Raw genomic sequence first — 18,702 nt, 5'->3', positions numbered from 1 at the left:
GGATAGTGAAGAAGGTGTTTGGTATGCTTTCCTTTATTGGTCAGAGAATTGAGTACAGCAATTGGGAGGTCATGTTGCGGCTGTAAAGGACATTGGTTAGGTCACTGTTGGAATATTGTGTGCAATTCTTGTCTCCTTCCTATCGGAAAGAGGTTGTGAAACTTGAAAGGGTTCAGAAAAGATTTACAAGGATGTTGCCAGGGTTCAAGGATCTGAGCTATGGGGAGAGGCTGAACAGGCCGGGGCTGTTTTCCCTGGAACATCGGAGTTTGAGGGGGGACCTTATAGAGGTTTACAAAATGATGAGGGGCATGGATAGGGTAAATAGGCAAAGTATTTTCCCTGGGGTCGGGGAGTCCAGAACTAGAGGGCATAGGTTTAGGTTGAGAGGGGAAAGATATAAAAGAGACCTACGGGGCAACCTTTTCACAGAGGTTGGTACGTGTATGGAACGAGCTGCCAGAGAAAGAGGAGGAGGCTGGTACAATTGCAACATTTAAGAGGCATTTGGATGTGTATATGAATAGGAAGATTTTGGAGGGATATGGGCCGGGTGCTGGCAGGTGGGACTAGGTTGGGTTGGGATATCTGGTTGGCATGGAAGGGTCTGTTTCCGTGCTGTACATCTCTATGACTCTACCACCTGGCCTGGCTTGTTCCCCAGTACCAGGTCCAATATGGCCCCTTCCTTCACCGGACTATTGACATACTGCTCTAGAAAACTTCCTGGACACTCCTTACAAATTCTGCCCCATCCAGACCTCTGACATTAAGTGTATCCCAGTCAATGTTGGGAAAGTTAAAACCTCCCATCACCCCACCCTGTTGCCTCTACATTTTTCCATAATCCGTTTACCTATTTGTTCTTCTACCTCACACTCACAGTTGGGAGGCCTGTAATACAGCCCCAATAATGTAACTGCACCCTTCTTATTTCTTAGCTCTACCCATAATGCCTCCTGCTCAAGCCCTCCATAGCATCTTCCTTTATCATAGCCATGATATTATCCCTGACCAGCAATGCGACTCCTCACCCCACTTTTACTTCCCTCCCTGTCCTGTCTGAAGCATCTATATCCTGGAACATTTAGTTGCCAATCATGTCCTTCCTTCAACCAAGTCCCTGTGATTGCAATAATGTCATACTCCCAGGAACCAATCCAAGTTCATCTGCTTACCCACTATACTCCTTGCATTAAAGTAGATGCACTTCAGGCCGCCAGTTCTTTTGCGTTCATCTGCTCTAGGCCTACTCTTCCACTTGGTAATGCTAACTTCATGATCCTTACAGTCTCTAGTTTCCACCTCGCTGCCTACTTGTCTTCTCTTCTGGTTCCCAGCCCCCTGCCACATTAGTTTAAACCCTCGCCAACAGCAGGAGCAAAACTCCCCGAAAGAGATTAGTTCCATTTTGGTTCAGGTATAGATCTCCAATTTGTAATAGTCCCATCTTCCCCAAAACCGGTCCCAATGTCCCAAAAATCTGAACCCCTCCCTCAAGCCACGTGCTCATCCTGCCTATTCTTTCATTTCTACTCTGGCTAGCACCATGGCACTGGTAGTAATCCAGCGATCACTACCTTTGAGGTCCTTCTCTAACTTCTCTCCTAGCTCCCTGAATTCAGCTTTCAGGACCTCATCTCATTTTTTTAACTTATATAATTAGTGCCTATATGCACCACAACAATTGGCTTTTCACCCTCCCCTTTCAGAATGGTCTGCAGCCGATCGGTAACATCGCCTGACCAGAGCACCTGGGAGGCAACATACCATTCGGGAGTCCCGTTTTTGGCCTATCTACTCCCCTCACAATAGAATCCCCTATGACTATGGCCCTACGAGTCTTGACTGGTTACAATTATAGGCTGTAGCAACCTTTCTAGAATCTGGAGTTAGAAAAGGTAACCATCAATACGTCCACTAATCCAATTGTTGTTTTCTTCAACATTTTGGGATGAAATTTATCTGCTATAAGGGATGCATCAACCCTTAATTCAGCTAAGTTTTCAAGTCCACCCTCTTTACTAAATCTAACTTTTATTGGTTCCCCAATTATACAAGTCTCTAAGTCGCTTAGTTTTTCTGGAGATTTTCAGTGAAGGTAACTGCTTAGTTTCTCTTCCATTTCCATTCTTTTTTCCAAATTCTCACATTCCCACTTGTAATGGGCCTCCATTTCTCCTTGTTAACCTTTTTCTCTTTCCTATAACAATAAATGCAGACAGCAAAAGCCTGTGTACCTCATTCCTTACATTCATATTCCTGTCTCCATTTCCTTATTGGTTCCTTGGTCCTCCTTTGCCAATCCTAAATCACTCCCAGTTCACAGGCTTGCCACTCTTTCCAGCATTCATGTAAGCTACTTCCTTTGATCTAATGCAACCTTTAACTTCTTTTATTGATCACGGGTTAATTGGCCTTTCCCACTGAGTAACACAGATTTGTCACATTTCTTTTACCCGTCTACCATGAAATCCTTCTGCATTTTCCCTATCCACCATAGCTAGCTTGCCCCCTCATACCCTCAGTTTCCTTGGCACAGACTTAAGGCCTTTGTGACATTCTGAAACTATCAAACTTAAGATATTTACACTACTATGTTATGGCTACCATTTCCCAAAGGCTCCTTTACAACAAAGTTATTAATTAGCCTTTCCCATTACACAACACAATCCAAAAACAGCTCAATTCCGGTTGAAATAAAAACAAATTGCTGGCGGTACTCAGCAGGGTCTGGTCTGATAATTGGCCTAGGAGTAGGTCAGAACAGGCGACTGTACTAAAAGCAACCATAGTCATAAGAGGTCCGAGTATGGGGTGGATATAAAAACAAGGAAGGATAGAGTCAGGCTGTAAAGTTATTGAACTTGATGTTGAGTCCCAGAGACTCCAGGTACCCAAGAGGAAAATGAGATGTTGTTCTTCGAGCTTGCACTGAGACTCGCTGGAATATTGTAGCAGGCTTGCGACAGAGATTTGGATATGGGAACATGATGGTCTGTTGAAGTGGCAGCCAACTGGAAGTCCAGCTCACTTTTGAGGACAGAATGCCAGTGTTCTGCAAAGTGGTCACTCAGTCTACAATTCATCCCCCCAGTGTAGAGGAGACTAAACTGAACAATGAAATACAGTGAACTAGACTGAATGAAGTACAGGTACATTGCTGCTTCACTTAGTAGCTGTGTCTGGGACTTTAGATAGTAAGGAAGGTGGTCCTAAACAGGCAGGTATTCCTATTCAATCGCAGAAAGTGTAAGATGCCATAGGGATGGGAGGTGGTGTTGGGAGTGGAGGAGGCATGGACTAGAGGGAATGGTCCCTGCGGAATGCTTACAGGGAAGGGAACATGTGTCTTGTCATAGCATCCTATAGAAGGTGACAGGATTCTCACCTACTCCTGGGCCTTCTACCATATTAAATGGGTTACTCTCAGTACCGCTGACCCAACAAACTTCATCTTTTGCATAAATACCACTTTCGCCTAGCTGCTAACAGTTCTGATGTCTCAAAACATCAACTCTGCTTTCTTCCCACAGATGCTGCCAGACCGGAGTTTTGCCAGCATTTTCTGCTTTTGTTTCAGATTTACAACATCTGAAATTCTTTGTTTTGTTTCAATTCCTAGTACCTTGCTTGATTGTATAATTCTTGAAAAGGTAGAGGAATGAGCCACATAAACACAAAAGCAAAACATTGCAGATAAAAATCTAAAAATGATATAAATCTATATATAAAAGAATATGAAAGTTGGGTTACAATGTCAGGGTACTGTTTTTTTGGATCAGACATTAAACTGAGGCCTGATAGGAACTTGTGCAGGAGAATGTAGAATATTCAGTTATTACTGGGAGGAGACATCAGGGATTTTCCCTCCTGCCTGCCCAACAGGATCATAATCAGATTAGGTGATCATTCATCACATTTAGTTTTGATGGGCTTGGTAACTTCTATAAAGCAAATCATTAGAAAAAATGCAATAAGGAAAGAGTCGAATCCTACGTAACTTTACCCTGCCAATAGATTCCAGTATTTCAGTGACATAGTCACCTATAACAGATGCATCTTCTTTTGCCTTTTCACGATATCTGTGAGAAAGAGAGGCAGAATCAAGTACACAAACATAACACAGAAACAAGAACTGTCAGCTATTTAAAACTAGACACCAAATGAAATGATGTAAAGGGTGGAGATGGTCACCAGACCTGTGATCCAGTGTAGTACGGAGCAAGTACCACCTTGCTTGAGATTCCATCTTTCCAAAAAGCTGACAAAGTGAGATTTTTCTGTTCGTGTTGCTATGAGGAGCTGTGACAAGCAGATGGCACTCTATAAGACCCAACAGGTCAAGGAGTTCACTAATCTGATCTTGTGATCATGACTGATTTCTAAAAGAAAATTAAAGCTGAGGCCTGATGAAAGGTCTGAACTGAAATACTAACACACTTTCAAAATGGCCTGCAGTGTATTTACAGCAGTATCTGATTCTATCAAAATCTGGTATGGATTCTTATTGCGAGAGAGATGGGGCCTATTGGAACGAGAGCTTTAATCCTATTTAAAGTCCTATTTAATAATCGTATTTAAAGTTCTGTTTGAATGGAAATATCACACCAGACCCAGAAAGTCAGGTGTTAGTTGGGTATTAAAAAAGGTATTTACAGCATAGAATCAGGCCACCCAGACTGACAGGCTCAGTTTAGAAGTTGTGTGCCGTGTGTACGCTTCCCCGCCTTGGCAGTGAAATAGGGATAAGACCGAGGACATCTCGGAGAAAACTGAAGGCTTGGATACAAAGAAGCAGAACGCAGTGGATGACATTGTGGCATCTCCTTAGTGAAGCCGGAGACAGACTTTTTACAAAATTTGTTCAGGCGATTTGGGTGTCATTGGCTTGACTAGCTTTCGTTGTTCACCCTTAATTGCCCAGAGTACAGTATCAAACACTGTGGGTCTGAAGTCACATGTCTAGACCAGCTAAGGACAACAGATTTCCTTTCCGAAAGGACATTTTAAAAGCCCATCTGATTCATTAAAGTCGGTAGTGTAGTGGACAGTGTGGAAGAATGTACAGGTTGCAGGGGGACTTGGATAAACTGCAGAATTGGGCTGAGAGGTGGCAAATGGAGTTCAATGCAGCTAAATGTGAGGTGATTCACTTGGGGAAGAATAACAGGAAGGCAGAATACTGGGTCAATGGAAAGATTCTTGGTAGTGTGGATGTGCAGAGGGATCTTGGTGTCCATGTATATAGATCCCTGAAAGTTGCCACCCAGGTTGATAGTGCTGTTAAGAAGGCATATAGTGTGTTAAGTTTTATTGGTGGAAGGGTTGAGTTCCGGAGTTGTAATGTCATTCTGCAACTATACAAAATGCTAGTGCGGCCACACTTGGAATATTGTGTACAGTGCTGGTCACCTCATTACAGGAAGGATGTGGAAGCATTGGAAAAAGGTGGAGAAGAGATTTACCAGGATGTTGCCTAGTCTGGAGGGAAGGTCATATGAGGAAAGGCCGAAAGACTTGGGTTTGTTGTCGTTGAAAAGACGAAGGCTAAGAGGGGATTTGATAAGATTGACAAGATGATCAGAGGATTAGATAGGGTAGACAGTGACAGTTTTCTTCCTGGGATGATGATGTCAGCGTGTACGAGGGGGGGGAAGCTACAAATTGAGGGGGAATAGATTTAAGACAGATGTTAGAGGCAGGTTCTTTACTCAGAGTGTGGTAAGGGTGTGGAATGCCCTACCTGCCAATGTAGTTAACTCAGCCACATTAGGAAGATTTAAACAATCCTTAGATAAGCACATGGATGATGATGATGGGATAGTGTCAGGTGATGAGCTTAGGTTAGTTCACAAGTCGGTGCAACATCGAGGGCTGAAGGGCCTGTTCTGCGCTGTATTGTTCTATGACAGTTGCTATTTGGCCAGGTCTCTTACATTGAATTCAGATTTCACCACCTGCCAAGTGGGCATTCAAACCCATGTCCCCACAGCATTAGCTTGGGGCTCTAGATTGCTAGTCCAGTGAAGTGACTACTACGTCACTGCCTCCCCTATGTAGTATAGGGGACATTCACACAATCCCCTCAGCCCTGAAACTAGAATCTAACCCATTTTTACACTGATGAATTTTCTCTCAGTTATATGCGATTCAACATGAAAGAAGTTGAGAAAAACAAGTTTAAATTCCTACAAATCATGACCACAGCAAGAACGTTTCTACTGATTGTACAGTCTCTTAGAAAGACCATATGGAAGGCTAGTGTGACAAATTGAAAACCCCTATACTAGATGCAACTCTTGCAATATGCCCATAATAAAAATAATAATTTGCATTTATACAGTGCTGTTCATACCTTCAAGATGTCCTAAAATAGTGTGTCAACAATGACATACTTTTGAAGTTCACTCACTGTTGTCAAGGAAGAAAGTTAGCAGCTAAACTTCATACAGCAAAATCCCACAAACCACAGTGCAATAAATCAGACTGTATAGTGATTGTGTTTGTGGAATAAATAACGGTTAGAAGACCAGCTACTCTTTTCTCTGAAGGGTAACTACAGCTTATACAGCAATGTGATCATAATGAAACGATCCAGTGTGTTTTATAATGCTCTGTAAAGCAAAGTGTAACATTGAGACACTGGAAGATATTTGGACAGATGACCAAAACTTTGTCAAAGAAGTTTAAAGGACTGCATTAAAAAGGAAAGCAAAAGTAGAGAAGAGATAGCAGGAAGGGAATTCCAGCACTTGGGACTGGGCAAATCAGGCCACGGTGGTGTGATTATAATTAGGGATACTCAAAAGACCAGAATTAGATGAGCACAGATCACGATAGGGGGCAACAAAGTTATGGAGGGATTTGAAAAAAAAGGGATGAGTATTTTAACATATAGTTGTAAGATAAAAAGAAAACAATGAAAGTCAGGGAGCACACGAGTGTCAGAGAAATAGGAAGCTTTGATGTAAGTTAAGATGCAGGTTGCACAGTTTGAAATGGTTTCAGGTGTACGAGATGGCAGAATACAGAATACCAAAAGAGAGTGCTAGAGGTAACAAAGACATGATGAATGAGGGTTTCCTCAGACTATATTGTAGACAAGCTTAGACATAGTGAAGTCGAGTGCTTTTATGGAGGTCATACAGGCAGTCTGAGTGACCACATGAATACGAGGTCAGAAGCTAATTTCATAATGAAATGTGAAAAAGGCTATACACAGACTGACTTAATCTCTAACTGGTGTCTGTATGTTCACATTGTTGTCTGGATGGATGGAGTTCAGAGTCAGGACCAAAAGTAATGGCTTTCAGCTTCCCAACATTTACTATTGTGGAATCTATTACAATTACCAGAGAAGGGAGGTCTCCACAAAAAATATGGTACTTCAGACAGCATGACACTCCCTCAGGACTGACCTTCCAACAGTGTGCATACCCTTGGTACTGACCCTCCAATACTGCAGTGCTCCCTCAGTACTGATCCTCCAACAGTGTGGCCCTCCCTCAGCAGTGACCCTCCGACAATGTGGTGCTCCCTCAGCTGATGTACTTGGAACATTAGCCCACACATGGTGCTCATGTCTTTGGAGTGATGCTAGAGTGAATAACTCAGGAGAAGGAAAAACGCAGTAAGCAGCAGGATAACCTTTAGTTGTCAGGGAAGACTTCTGCAGAGGCAGAACATTAGGAAAAAGAAAAGCTTCCTCATATCAGGACAAAGGACACTTTTGAGAACAGCTGAGGGGAACTGGTGGTACTCAAATTCACCAAACTATGGAAAAGGCAAATACTTTGGTTAAAAAGCACTTCAGTTACATACATGTTCTGCAGTCTAATGAACTTAGTTGAGTCTGCAATCATGTCCGGGATAGTGCCACGTACTGGCAAGTTTCCTAGTCCTTCTTTTTCCACAAATTGCTTCACAGCTCGGGTTAGGATCCAAAATGAAGGACTCTATGAACAATAAACACAACCAGCAGGTCAAGTATGGTCTCGTACATGCAACCAGTTATAGGCAAACACAGCAATTCTAAGAACAAAGACCTCCCAATAAAACCAACACATTCAAACAATTTGGGTTTTTTTTTAATCTCCTCCTGTTAGGTTCTTTTACTCTTGCGGTTCTTACACACTTGATGCAACTGCAGCACACCAACTTCTGTGAATAAGCAGCCAAATTTATTAAACACATTACAGTGCAAGCTTTCTGGAGGAACCTTTAACACACTGCACAGAGCTTACGGGGTTGTGGCAAAAAGGAAACAGTTAAAGTTTATTAAAGCTTGTACAATCTAGATGACCCTCTTTGGCCATCCCACCCCCCCTTACAGGCTTGCAAGGTTGAGTCCAAGTGAGGCACTCAAAGAAAACACATTCTCTTCATACAGGTCAGTTGGCATGCTTACAGATGCTCTAGCCACACACACCACACCTCCCCCTCCCCCCAGTAACATGCCGTACAAGCATTATTGTTGGAGGGAATCTTGAGGGACAGGATGTACATGTACTTAGAAAGGCAAAGACTGATTAGGGATAGTCAACATGGCTTTGTGCGTGGGAAATCAAGTCTCACAAACTTGATTGAGTTTTTTTGAGGAAGTAACAAACAGGATTGATGAGGGCAGAACTGTGGATGTGATCGATATGGACTTCAGTAAGGCATTCAACAAGTACAAAACTAGAGGACATGGGTTTAAGGTGGGAGGGGAAAGATTTAAAAGAAACCTAAGGGGCAACTTTTTCATGCAGAGGGTGGTGCATGTATGCAATGAACTGCCACAGAAAGTGGAGGAGGCTGATACAATTACAGTATTTAAAAGGCATCTGGATGGGTACATGAATAGGAAGGGTTAGAGCGATATGGGCCAAATACTGGCAAATAGTCAGCATGGCTTTATGTGTGGGAAATCATGTCCCACAAACTTGATATTGTTTGAAGTAGTAACAAAGAGGATTGATGAGGGCAGAGCCGTAGACGTGATCTATATGGACTTCAGTAAGACGTTGACAAGGGTCCCCATGGGAGACTGGTGAGCAAGGTTAGCTTTCATGGAATACAGGAAGAACTCTCAATTTGGATACAGAACTGGCTCGAAGGTAGAAGACAGAGGGTGGTGGTGGAGGGTTGTTTTTCAGACTGGAGGCCTGTGACCAGTGGAGTGCCACAAGGATCGGTGCTGGGTCCACTACTTTTTGTCATTTATGTACACACCCAAGTCATTTACATAAGAGGTATAAGTTCGTAAGTTTGCTGATGACACCAAAATGGAGCTGTAGTGGACAGCGAAGAAGGTTACTTCACAGTATAACAGGATCTTGATCAGATGGGCCAATGGGCTGAGAAGTAGCAGATGGAGTTTAATTCAGATAAATGCGAGGTGCTGCATTTTGGGAAAGCAAATCTTAGCAGGACTTATACACTTAATGGTAAGGTCCTAGGGAGTGTTGCTGAACAAAGAGACCTTGGAGTGCAGGCTCATAACTCCTTGAAAGTGGAATGCAGCTAGATAGGATAGTGAAGGCGGCATTTGGTATGCTTTCCTTTATTGGTCAGAGTATTGAGTACAGGAGTTGGGAGGTCATGTTGCAGCTGTACAGGACATTGGTTAGGCCACTGTTGGAATATTGCGTGCAATTCTGGCCTCCTTGCTATTGGAAGAATGTTGTGAAACTTGAAAGAGTTCAGAGAAGATTTACAAGGATGTTGCCAGGGTTGGAGGATTTGAGCTATAGGGAGAGGTTGAATAGACTGGGGCTGTTTTCCATGGAGCATCAGATGCTGAGGAGTGGCCTTATAGGAGGTTTATAAAATCATGAGTGGCATGGATAGGATAAATAGACAAAGTCTTTTCCCTGGGATGGGGGAGTATAGAACTGAGGGCATAGGTTTAGGGTGAGAGGGGAAAGATATAAAAGAGACCTAACGGGCAACTTTTTCACGCAGAGGGTGGTATGTGTATGGAATGAGTTGCCAGAGGAAGTGGAGGAGGCTGGTACAATTGCAACATTTAAAAAGGCATCTGGATGGGAATATGAATAGGAAGGGTTTAGAGGGATGTGGGCCAGGTGCTGGCAGGTGGGAGTAGATTGGGTTGGGGTGTCTGGTCGGAAAGAATGAATTGGACTGAAGGGTCTGTTTCCATGCTGTACATTTCTATGGCTCTATGACTCTATAAGACAACCCCCTGTTACTCATAGTCACATGCTACCCCATGTACAATGGCAGAATGAGATTATCCTCTGAGATAATGCAAATACCAATGCCCTAATCCTGGGGAATCTTTATGTAGACAATTTCCTGACTCAGGTGATTTCCCAAGACAATGAAGGTGAGAGAGATCTCTGGCCAGAAAGCATTTCTGACTGGGAGATTGAATTGATAGTTTAACTTGACAATAGCAGGGGATTAATGTCTAATTGAAGTGTAAATTATAGTGGATAGTCATCCGCATGGTTTCATGGTGGTCGTTCCCATCCAAAGATAGGGTTAAACTGCACTTTCATATTACATTAATGCTCAGAGAGGTAGTACAATTTAATCTTAATATTACAATCCTATCTTGTGAGTCACTACTGAAGCAGTCCTACTCAAGTGCAATGTTGGGAAATGTAAAAACATGTTGTAGACAAAATTGTAGGCATTGAGCACCATGCCAGGAAGATGGCATAACACATTCTTTTCTGAAATAACAGTAGGTAGTAACCTAGTTGTCAGCTACCAAAAGACAACTGACACCAACTCATTCAGCTTACCCTTTATGAATAAGTGGTCAAGTGAGTTACAGGTCTTAGAAAGAAGGGGACACAAATCAAAGGGAAATATCAAATCCCAGGTCATTATCTACTCTAATAACGGGGGAGAATACCTATTAGATTAGTCAATGGATTGCAACACTGTGCTGTCTTATCCAATAGCTCAAGACAATATGTTAAACAAAAACTGATCTTGTGTGTGTGGGTGGATTGGGGAATCGGGGATAAACAAAATATAGAACATTCTCTTCTTCAGATTAAATGTTTTCATTAAAAAGGGTTTGTTTTGTTCTTTACTCCAACCTGCGCATTGATGTTGGTGCATCTCTCATCCTTGAACAGCTCTTCTACGTTACTTGGAATCTACAAAGATACATTTAAAGAGAAGAACATGTCAGAAATAGAAGATACCATTTCAAGTATTGAATTATACAGCACAGAAGGAAATCATTTGCTCTATTGTGACCTTATTCACCCTTTCAAAGTGACTCCACTTAGCTCCACTCTACTGCTATTTCCCAATTAGCCCAACAAATGGTTTTCCTTTTCCAGTGCTTTCCAGCAGCACAATGGCTCAGTGGTTAGCACTACTGCCTTACAATGCCAGAGACCTGGGTTCAATCCCACCCTCAGGTACCTGTCTGTGTGGAGTATGCACATTCTCCTCGAGTCTCTATGGGTTTCCTCCGGGTGCTCCGGTTTCTTCTCAAAGTCCAAAAATGTGGCAAGTTAATTGGATTGACCATGGGAAATGCAGAATTATAGGGTAGGGGAGTGGGTCTGGGTGGGATGCTCTTCGAAGGGTCGATATAGACTTGATGGAATGAACTGCCTGCTCCCACACTGTAGGGATTCTGTGATTCTACTTATCCATTCCTCTTTGGAAAGCTCCCATTGATTCTGCTCCGACCAGCCTTTTTGGGAGCACGTTCCATAACTTGATGCAGAGAACATCTCCATGTTTCACTCCTGCTTTTCTTAAGCCTTTTACTTTAAAATCTGCATTCTCTGGTTAACATCCCACCAGTCATTCCATCAAATCCCTTCTTAACCTTCTCTGAAAGACTAACAGATGCATGAGCCAAGATGGTTAAATGCATTCCTCACCCAAATGTATATTGCAATGAGCAGCCCAGTCAGTCATCAACTATTAACAGTGAGGCTAAACATCTTACTAATCTAATCAATATGGAATGGGGACATGCTAAATTTCTAGCTTTTTGCCCTGTGTGCGGTTTTGATTTATTTTGAAAAGAATTTTAAGTTTTGAAAAGTAGGGACGATTGGGGGGAGCATTTAAATTCACAAGCATCAGAAACGATCTAAAAGGAGAAGCTGGTAGTTCCAACATTGACCTAGAGCAGACCGGATTCATCCTCTACAACTCAAGGCATTCTTAAAATGTCAGATATTCCTCCATTCCACTGTGACTAATGATTTGCTGACTAATCCTGAAAAGTAAAAATCTGTTTTTTTTTCATTTTAGGACTAGAGATGCAAAGTGAGAACTTAACATATGCTGGAATGAGAGAAGACTGGCACACAACGTTAAAGCAGTTTGCTTTTGAGTAATACTGGTTCCCCTCCAAGCCACACACCCAGCCTGACTTGGACCTATATAACCAATGCATCACTCAAAATCCTGGAACACCTTCATAACAGTACAATGGTTGTTCCCAAACCCCAAGGACTAGATGGCTCAAGGTGGCAGCTCACCAACACCTTCATGAGGGTAATTAGGGATGCGCAATGCGTGCTGGACCAGTCAACCATGCCCATATTGCATGAAATAATGGAATAAATGAGACTCATAGCTTTTAAGATGATGATATCAAAATAAAGGTGAAAATGGCAGACAGAAGCAAGATCGAGGAAGGTGGCCAAGTCTAAAAGGGGAACTGACCTAAGAATATAACAAACACCTGCCCTTGCTATACTTAACTCAGCAGCTGAACATCTGACAGAATGTTCTCCCTCCGCAAAGGAGTTGGATCCCACACTCAGTTCAACAAGCTGTTACAAATTACTGAAATCCACAAAAATGGGCAATGGTCTCCTTGCTGGTACTGATCCTAATAGCAACTTTATGAAAATTTAGATAAAGCAGACTCATGACCCTTAGATGAATTGTCCTTTGGTCCAGAGTAATCCCTAATCCCATGACTGATTAGCTATGACTCAAATCACTTCCAGACAGGTATTGGCTGCATTGCAGAAGCACATATACAGCTGTACGAGTTCTATCGACTGCAGTTGTGGGGACACTAAGTGATATAACAGCTCCTAAAATGCATGTCCTCTATTGCATCAGCTACACAATGTGGAGTATATGAAGATCTTCAACTTCCAAGCTACAGCTTGGATGGCAAGGGAAGATGTAGCAGCATGACATGAGGAGGAGATACCTTTACTAGTCTTCTGATATTTGTTCACTGGTGTGTCAATCTCATACTCAATATCAGAAAGCAGCACATAATGAAACAATGGCACCAGCAATCGTACCTTAGTAGGATTCAGGGCAGTGTTGACGTTTTTGATTGCTTCATCAAAGTTCTCTTCATCTTCTGGTGTTCCATTGTCTTTCTTTAATAATCCTGAATTAATTCGCAAGGCAAGAAAATGGAAGTAATTAGTGGCCTTGTGGCCATTAATTGAGGAGAGATCAGCTTTTCTAGTCCCTCCATCGCTGGTATCATCTTATAAATTTCCTCTACCCCTTCTCAAAAGCTTTGATGGTTTTCCTGAAGTATGGTGCCCAGACCTGGCGACAAAATTTGAGCTGTGTTTTATAAAGGTTCAGCATTACCTCCTGGCTTTTAGACACCAAGCCTTTGTTTATTGCTTATAAAGGCCATGGTTCCAAAATCCCTTTTAAACAGCTTTCTCCAATTGTCCTGCCACCTTCCAAGACCGACAACCTGACCCGTACAGATCTAGGTCACTTTTTTCTGGCACTTTCACACCTTCACCACCCACCCCACCCCCCAACATCCATTCCAGTTAAAATGGGACCATTTAGTTTGTAACGATCTTCCTGCTCTTCCCATCAAAATCATTTGAGAGTATATTTGATAAAGAACTTACATTCAAATTTCAGTGGATGCCATGGCAGGGCTGAGAGAAACAATGCTTCACATGGTCATATTTTTGGTGCACGCCCACTGGATTTTTTGAATTGCACAACGTCAGGCTACAGAGATTCAAACTCTCAACCTTCAGATTGCTGACCCAATTGCCTGACCATAGAACATTACAGTGCAGTACAGGCCCTTCGGCCCTCGATGTTGCGTCGATCTATCATACCAATCTGAAGCCCATCTAACCTACACTATTCCATGTACGTTCATATGCTTGTCCAATGACGACTTAAATGTACTTAAAGTTTGCGAATATGGGCGGCACAGTGGTTAGCACTGCTGCCTCACAGCGTCAGAGTACCCGGGTTTAATTCCCGCCTCAGGCAATTTACTGTGTGGAGTTTGCACACTCTCCCCGTGTCTGCGTGGGTTTCCTCCCAGTGCTCCGGGTTCCTCTCAGTCCAAAAATGTATAGATCAGGTGAATTGGCCATGCTAAATTGCCCGGAGTGTTAGGTGAAGGGGTAAATGTAGGGGAATGGATCTGGGTGGGTTGCGCTTCGGCGGGTCGGTGTGGACGTGTTGAGCTAAAGGGCCTGTTTCCACACTAAGTAATCTAATCTAATCTAATACCGTTGCAGGCAAAGCATTCCATACCCTTACTACTGAGAAAAGAAACTACCTCTGATATCTGTCCTATATCTATCACTACACCACAGGAACTATTAATTTTACAAATAAGTTAGGAAGACCCCAAAAACAAAGAGAATTAGCTGTTTATGTGCACCAAATCTATCTGACAGAACCATCCAGAAACCAAAACTACAATTTCATACCTTGACGTATTAACTCTCGAAATGCTTCCTTTTCTTTGTACGTTTTTGGTAACTGACTACTGTGCTGCATAGTTTAAAAGAAAGGGAAACGTGAGTTTCTGCTCGTAGAGGCAATCCCAATCACAAAGATCACAAAAGTACAGTACCAATTGCTTTAAAGGGGGATGTCAGCACAGGACTATGATGGGATTACTCAACAAAGAAAATGTGAATTTATGTAGATCTGTCAGAATATCAATGACCCACAGCACTTTGCAGCCTTGGACCTACTTTCTACAAAGCATTTGATCTATTCACTTATGAGATATGGGCATCATTGACCAGGCCGACATTTATTGCCAGTCCCTGTTTACCCCTGAGGTGGTGGCGTTGAGCTGCCTTCTTGACTTACAGCGGTCTGTGGGGTGCAGGTAGATCCACAATGCTGTTACAGAGGGAATTCCAGGAATGTGATCCAAGCAAGATGGTGACTGGTAGCAAGTGAATTGCAGGGGGTGCTGGTCCTATTTACCTGCTTCCCTTGTCCTTCTAGATAGCAAAAGTTACAAGTTTGGAAAATGCTGTCAAAAGGAGCCTTGGTGATTTGCTGCAAAGTACCATTTAGATGTTACAAGCTGCTACCACTGTGCATCAGTGGTGATGGGATGCTGATCCAGCAGGCTGCATTGTCTTAGTGTTTAGGAATGAAGTGAAGACCATTCCAAAACACTCCTGACTTATATCTTACAGATGGTGGATAGACTTTGGCGAGTTACTCATCTTGGAATTCCCAGTCTTTGACCTACTCTTGCAGCCAATTTAGTTTCTGGTTATAGTGAGCCCCAGGATGTTGATGGAGACTAATCAGCAATGACAATGCCATTTAACGTCATAGGGTGATGGGCAGATTCTCTCCTGTTGGAGATGGTCATTGCCTGGCACTTGTATGGTAATAATGATCACTTGCTATTTATCAACCCCAGACTGAATGTTTTCTAGTCGGTGTAGCATGCATCAGAGTCTGTTAGTCTGTACCCCGTTTAATACACTTGGCAACTCTTCAGTGAACATTCTCACTTCCAACCATATGGAGGAGGTAAGGTCATTGATGAAGCAACTGAAGGTGGTATGAGCTAAGAAACCACACTGAGGAACGTTTGAAGCGAAATCCAGTGGCTGAAATATCTGGCCTCTCAACAGTCACATCCATCCTTGTTTGTGCTGGGTATTGTTTGCAATATTCCTTAAATAGTAGCCATCAGATCTTTTACAGCCGCCTGAGGGGCCTGACAGATTTTCGGTTTAACGTCTCATCAAAAGGCAATCTTCATAATGTCACTAGCAGTGTCACTCAAATTCTCTGCAGTGAGTCTGGCTCAAGGAGGTCAGTGTATCAAACGCCCTTTGACAAGGTATTGCACAGGAGGCTGCTGAATAAGAGCTCTTAAGTGGATAGAGGATGGGCTGACTAGCAGAAGTGACGAGAACAGGGACAAAAGGGGTGTTCTTCAGGATGGCATCCCGTGACTAGTGGAGTTCCATAAGGGTCAGTGTTGGGGCCACAGCTATTCACTTTAATGACCTGGATAAAGGAACAAAGGGCACTGTTGCTAAGTCTACAGATGACGCAAAAGACGGTTGGAGGGACAGGCAATGTTGAGGTGGGGAGGCTGCTGAAGGAGCTGGACAAGGCTGGGAGAATGAACAAAGAGGAGACAGATGGAACACAAATGTGGGATATTGTGAGGCTATGCACTTGGTAGGAACAATAAAAGCTCAGACTCATTTCTAAAAGGTGGAAAGGCTTCAGAAATTTGAAGCACAAAAAAGGATTTGGGAGTCCTAGCTCAGGATTCGCGTCAGGTGAACATACAGGTCCAGCTAGGAAGACAATGCAATGTTAGCACTAATTTCAAGAGGGTTAGAATACAAGAACAGAGGTACACTGCTCAGGCTACGTAGGGCTCTGGTCAGATCACATTTAAAATACTGGGTGTAGTTTTGGACCCCAGACCGAAGGAAAGATGTGCTGGCCTTGGAGGGGGTCCAGAGGAAGATTAAAGAAATGATCCCAGGGATGAAGGCCTTGTCACATGAGCAGCAGTTGAGAACTCTGGGTTTGTACTTAATGTAGTTTAAATTGGATCTCATTGAAACTTCCAGAATGCAAAGAGGCCTGGATGGAGTGGATATGGAGAAGATATTTTCACTAGTCAGAGAGAAATGGACAGAGGGGTACCACCTCAGAGTGAAGGGACAACCCTTTAGGACTGAAACGAGGAGGAATTTCTTTAGCTCGTCAGCAGTTAATCTTGGAGGCCACATCATTCAGTGTACTTAAGACAGATAGATAGGTTCTCGATTGGTAATGGGAGCAAGGGCTATTGGAGAAGGCAGGAGAATGGAGTTGAGAAACATATCAGTCATGGTTGGAAGTGGGGGTGGTGGTTGGGGGGGGGAGAAAGGAAAGAGGGAGGTGGGGTGGGAGTAGACTTGATATGCCAAATGGCCTAATTCTGCTCCAATGTTCCAATGTCTTATGGTCTTAGCTGCTAAGCTACAGCTGATACTTGATAACGTTACTCCAAAAAAATAATAATAACGAGCAGGTGGTAAACAATTTATGAACGTCTGACTTTCAAGCCCTCAAATATACAAAGGTCATCCCATACAGGGGTGTAAATCTAAAGATCCAACATACAAATATTTCCTGTATTTAAAAACTGTGATCTTATATTGTCCTGCTTTGCATTCGGACTTGCGTAGGAATCAACATGCAAACAGACTCAAACAAGGAGTCCATTCACTACCCAGGGACTGCCTGTAACTGGTTGGACCTAAAGACATATTATAATGCACACTGCATCAAATGTATTTCCCTTCCTCCTCGTCTGAAGTGATTAATATTTGTGCAGATACAGTTTCATGGTCACAAAGAGCACTTTGCAGACTCATCCAAGTGATCTCTGATGTAGATATTATGGACATTCAGACTAGCATCAGCATTCCTGGAATAGGGAAGGAAATGTCAGCCAGGGAAACAACATTCCTGACTGCAGTCTGGTGAATCTTACTACAGCAGGGTGGGGTCTGCATTTTCATGGCTCATGCAAGGACAGACTATATGAATAATTAGCAGCACAGCATCCCAGCAAAAACTGAAATAGGATAAGTGAAGACTGGGTCAGCAAGGAGTGGCGGGGAGGGAATAAAAGGGGAATTAAATAAATCACCAGGAGGCAGAAGTTAAATCACTGCTTTTCACAAACACAAAAATGTCCATGAAGATTTCCCCATGGTAGGCTTATTCATAAAGTCAGGAGGGATGGGATACAGGGAGATTTAACTGTCTGGATTCAGAACTGGTGGTTGACAGAAGGCAGAGAATGGTTCTAGATGGAAAGTATTCTGCCTGGAGGACAGTGTTGAGTGGGGTCCTGCAGGGCTCTGTTCTTGGGCCTCTGCTCTTTGTAGTTTTTATAAGTGACTTGGATGAGGTTGAAGGGTGGGTTAGTAAATTTGCAGATGACACAAAGATTGGAGTGAATGCCAAGGTATTGAGGGCTATTGCAGGCTGCAGCGTGACATAGACAGGATGCAGAGCTGGGCTGAGAAATGGCAGATGGAATTCAACCTGGATAAATGCAAAATGACATTTTGGAAGGTCGAACTTGAATGTTGAATATAGAATTAAAGACAGGATTCTTGGCAGTGTGGAGGAACAAAGAGATCTTGGTGTTCAAGTACATAGATCCCTCAAAGTTGCCACCCAATTGGATAGGGTTGTTAAGAAAGCATATGGTGTTTTGGCTTTCATTAACAGGGTGAATCAAGTTTAAGAGCTGCGAGGTTTTGCTACAGTTTTACAAGTCTCTGGTGAGACCACACTTGGAATATTGTGTCCAGTTCTGGTCGCCCTATTATAGGAAAGATACAGAGGCTTTGGAGAGAGTGCAAAGAAGGTGTACCCGGATGCTGTCTGGACTGGAGGGCTTGCCTTATGAAGAAAGGTTGACTAAGCTCGGACTTTTCTCTCTGGAGAGGAGGAGGAAAA

The 18,702-nt window shown here is 43.0% G+C and overlaps 1 protein-coding gene across 2 annotated transcripts in view; it reads right to left on the bottom strand.

The window, feature by feature from the left end:
* Positions 1–18,702, bottom strand: part of nae1 (nedd8 activating enzyme E1 subunit 1) — a 64,983-nt gene that overhangs the window by 24,325 nt on the left and 21,956 nt on the right. For both annotated transcript variants that reach the window (XM_072595817.1, XM_072595818.1), the window contains 5 exons: positions 14,670–14,733; positions 13,260–13,351; positions 11,061–11,120; positions 7,825–7,958; positions 4,010–4,085 (listed from right to left, as the gene is read on the bottom strand). In XM_072595817.1, the coding sequence (XP_072451918.1) occupies positions 4,010–4,085; positions 7,825–7,958; positions 11,061–11,120; positions 13,260–13,351; positions 14,670–14,733 (426 nt within the window). The remainder of the gene's footprint in view (positions 1–4,009; positions 4,086–7,824; positions 7,959–11,060; positions 11,121–13,259; positions 13,352–14,669; positions 14,734–18,702) is intronic.

Source organism: Chiloscyllium punctatum, chromosome 26 (genome assembly GCF_047496795.1).
Source record: "Chiloscyllium punctatum isolate Juve2018m chromosome 26, sChiPun1.3, whole genome shotgun sequence".
Taxonomy (NCBI): Eukaryota; Metazoa; Chordata; class Chondrichthyes; order Orectolobiformes; family Hemiscylliidae; genus Chiloscyllium; species Chiloscyllium punctatum.
This window is presented reverse-complemented; position numbering and strand designations above follow the sequence as displayed.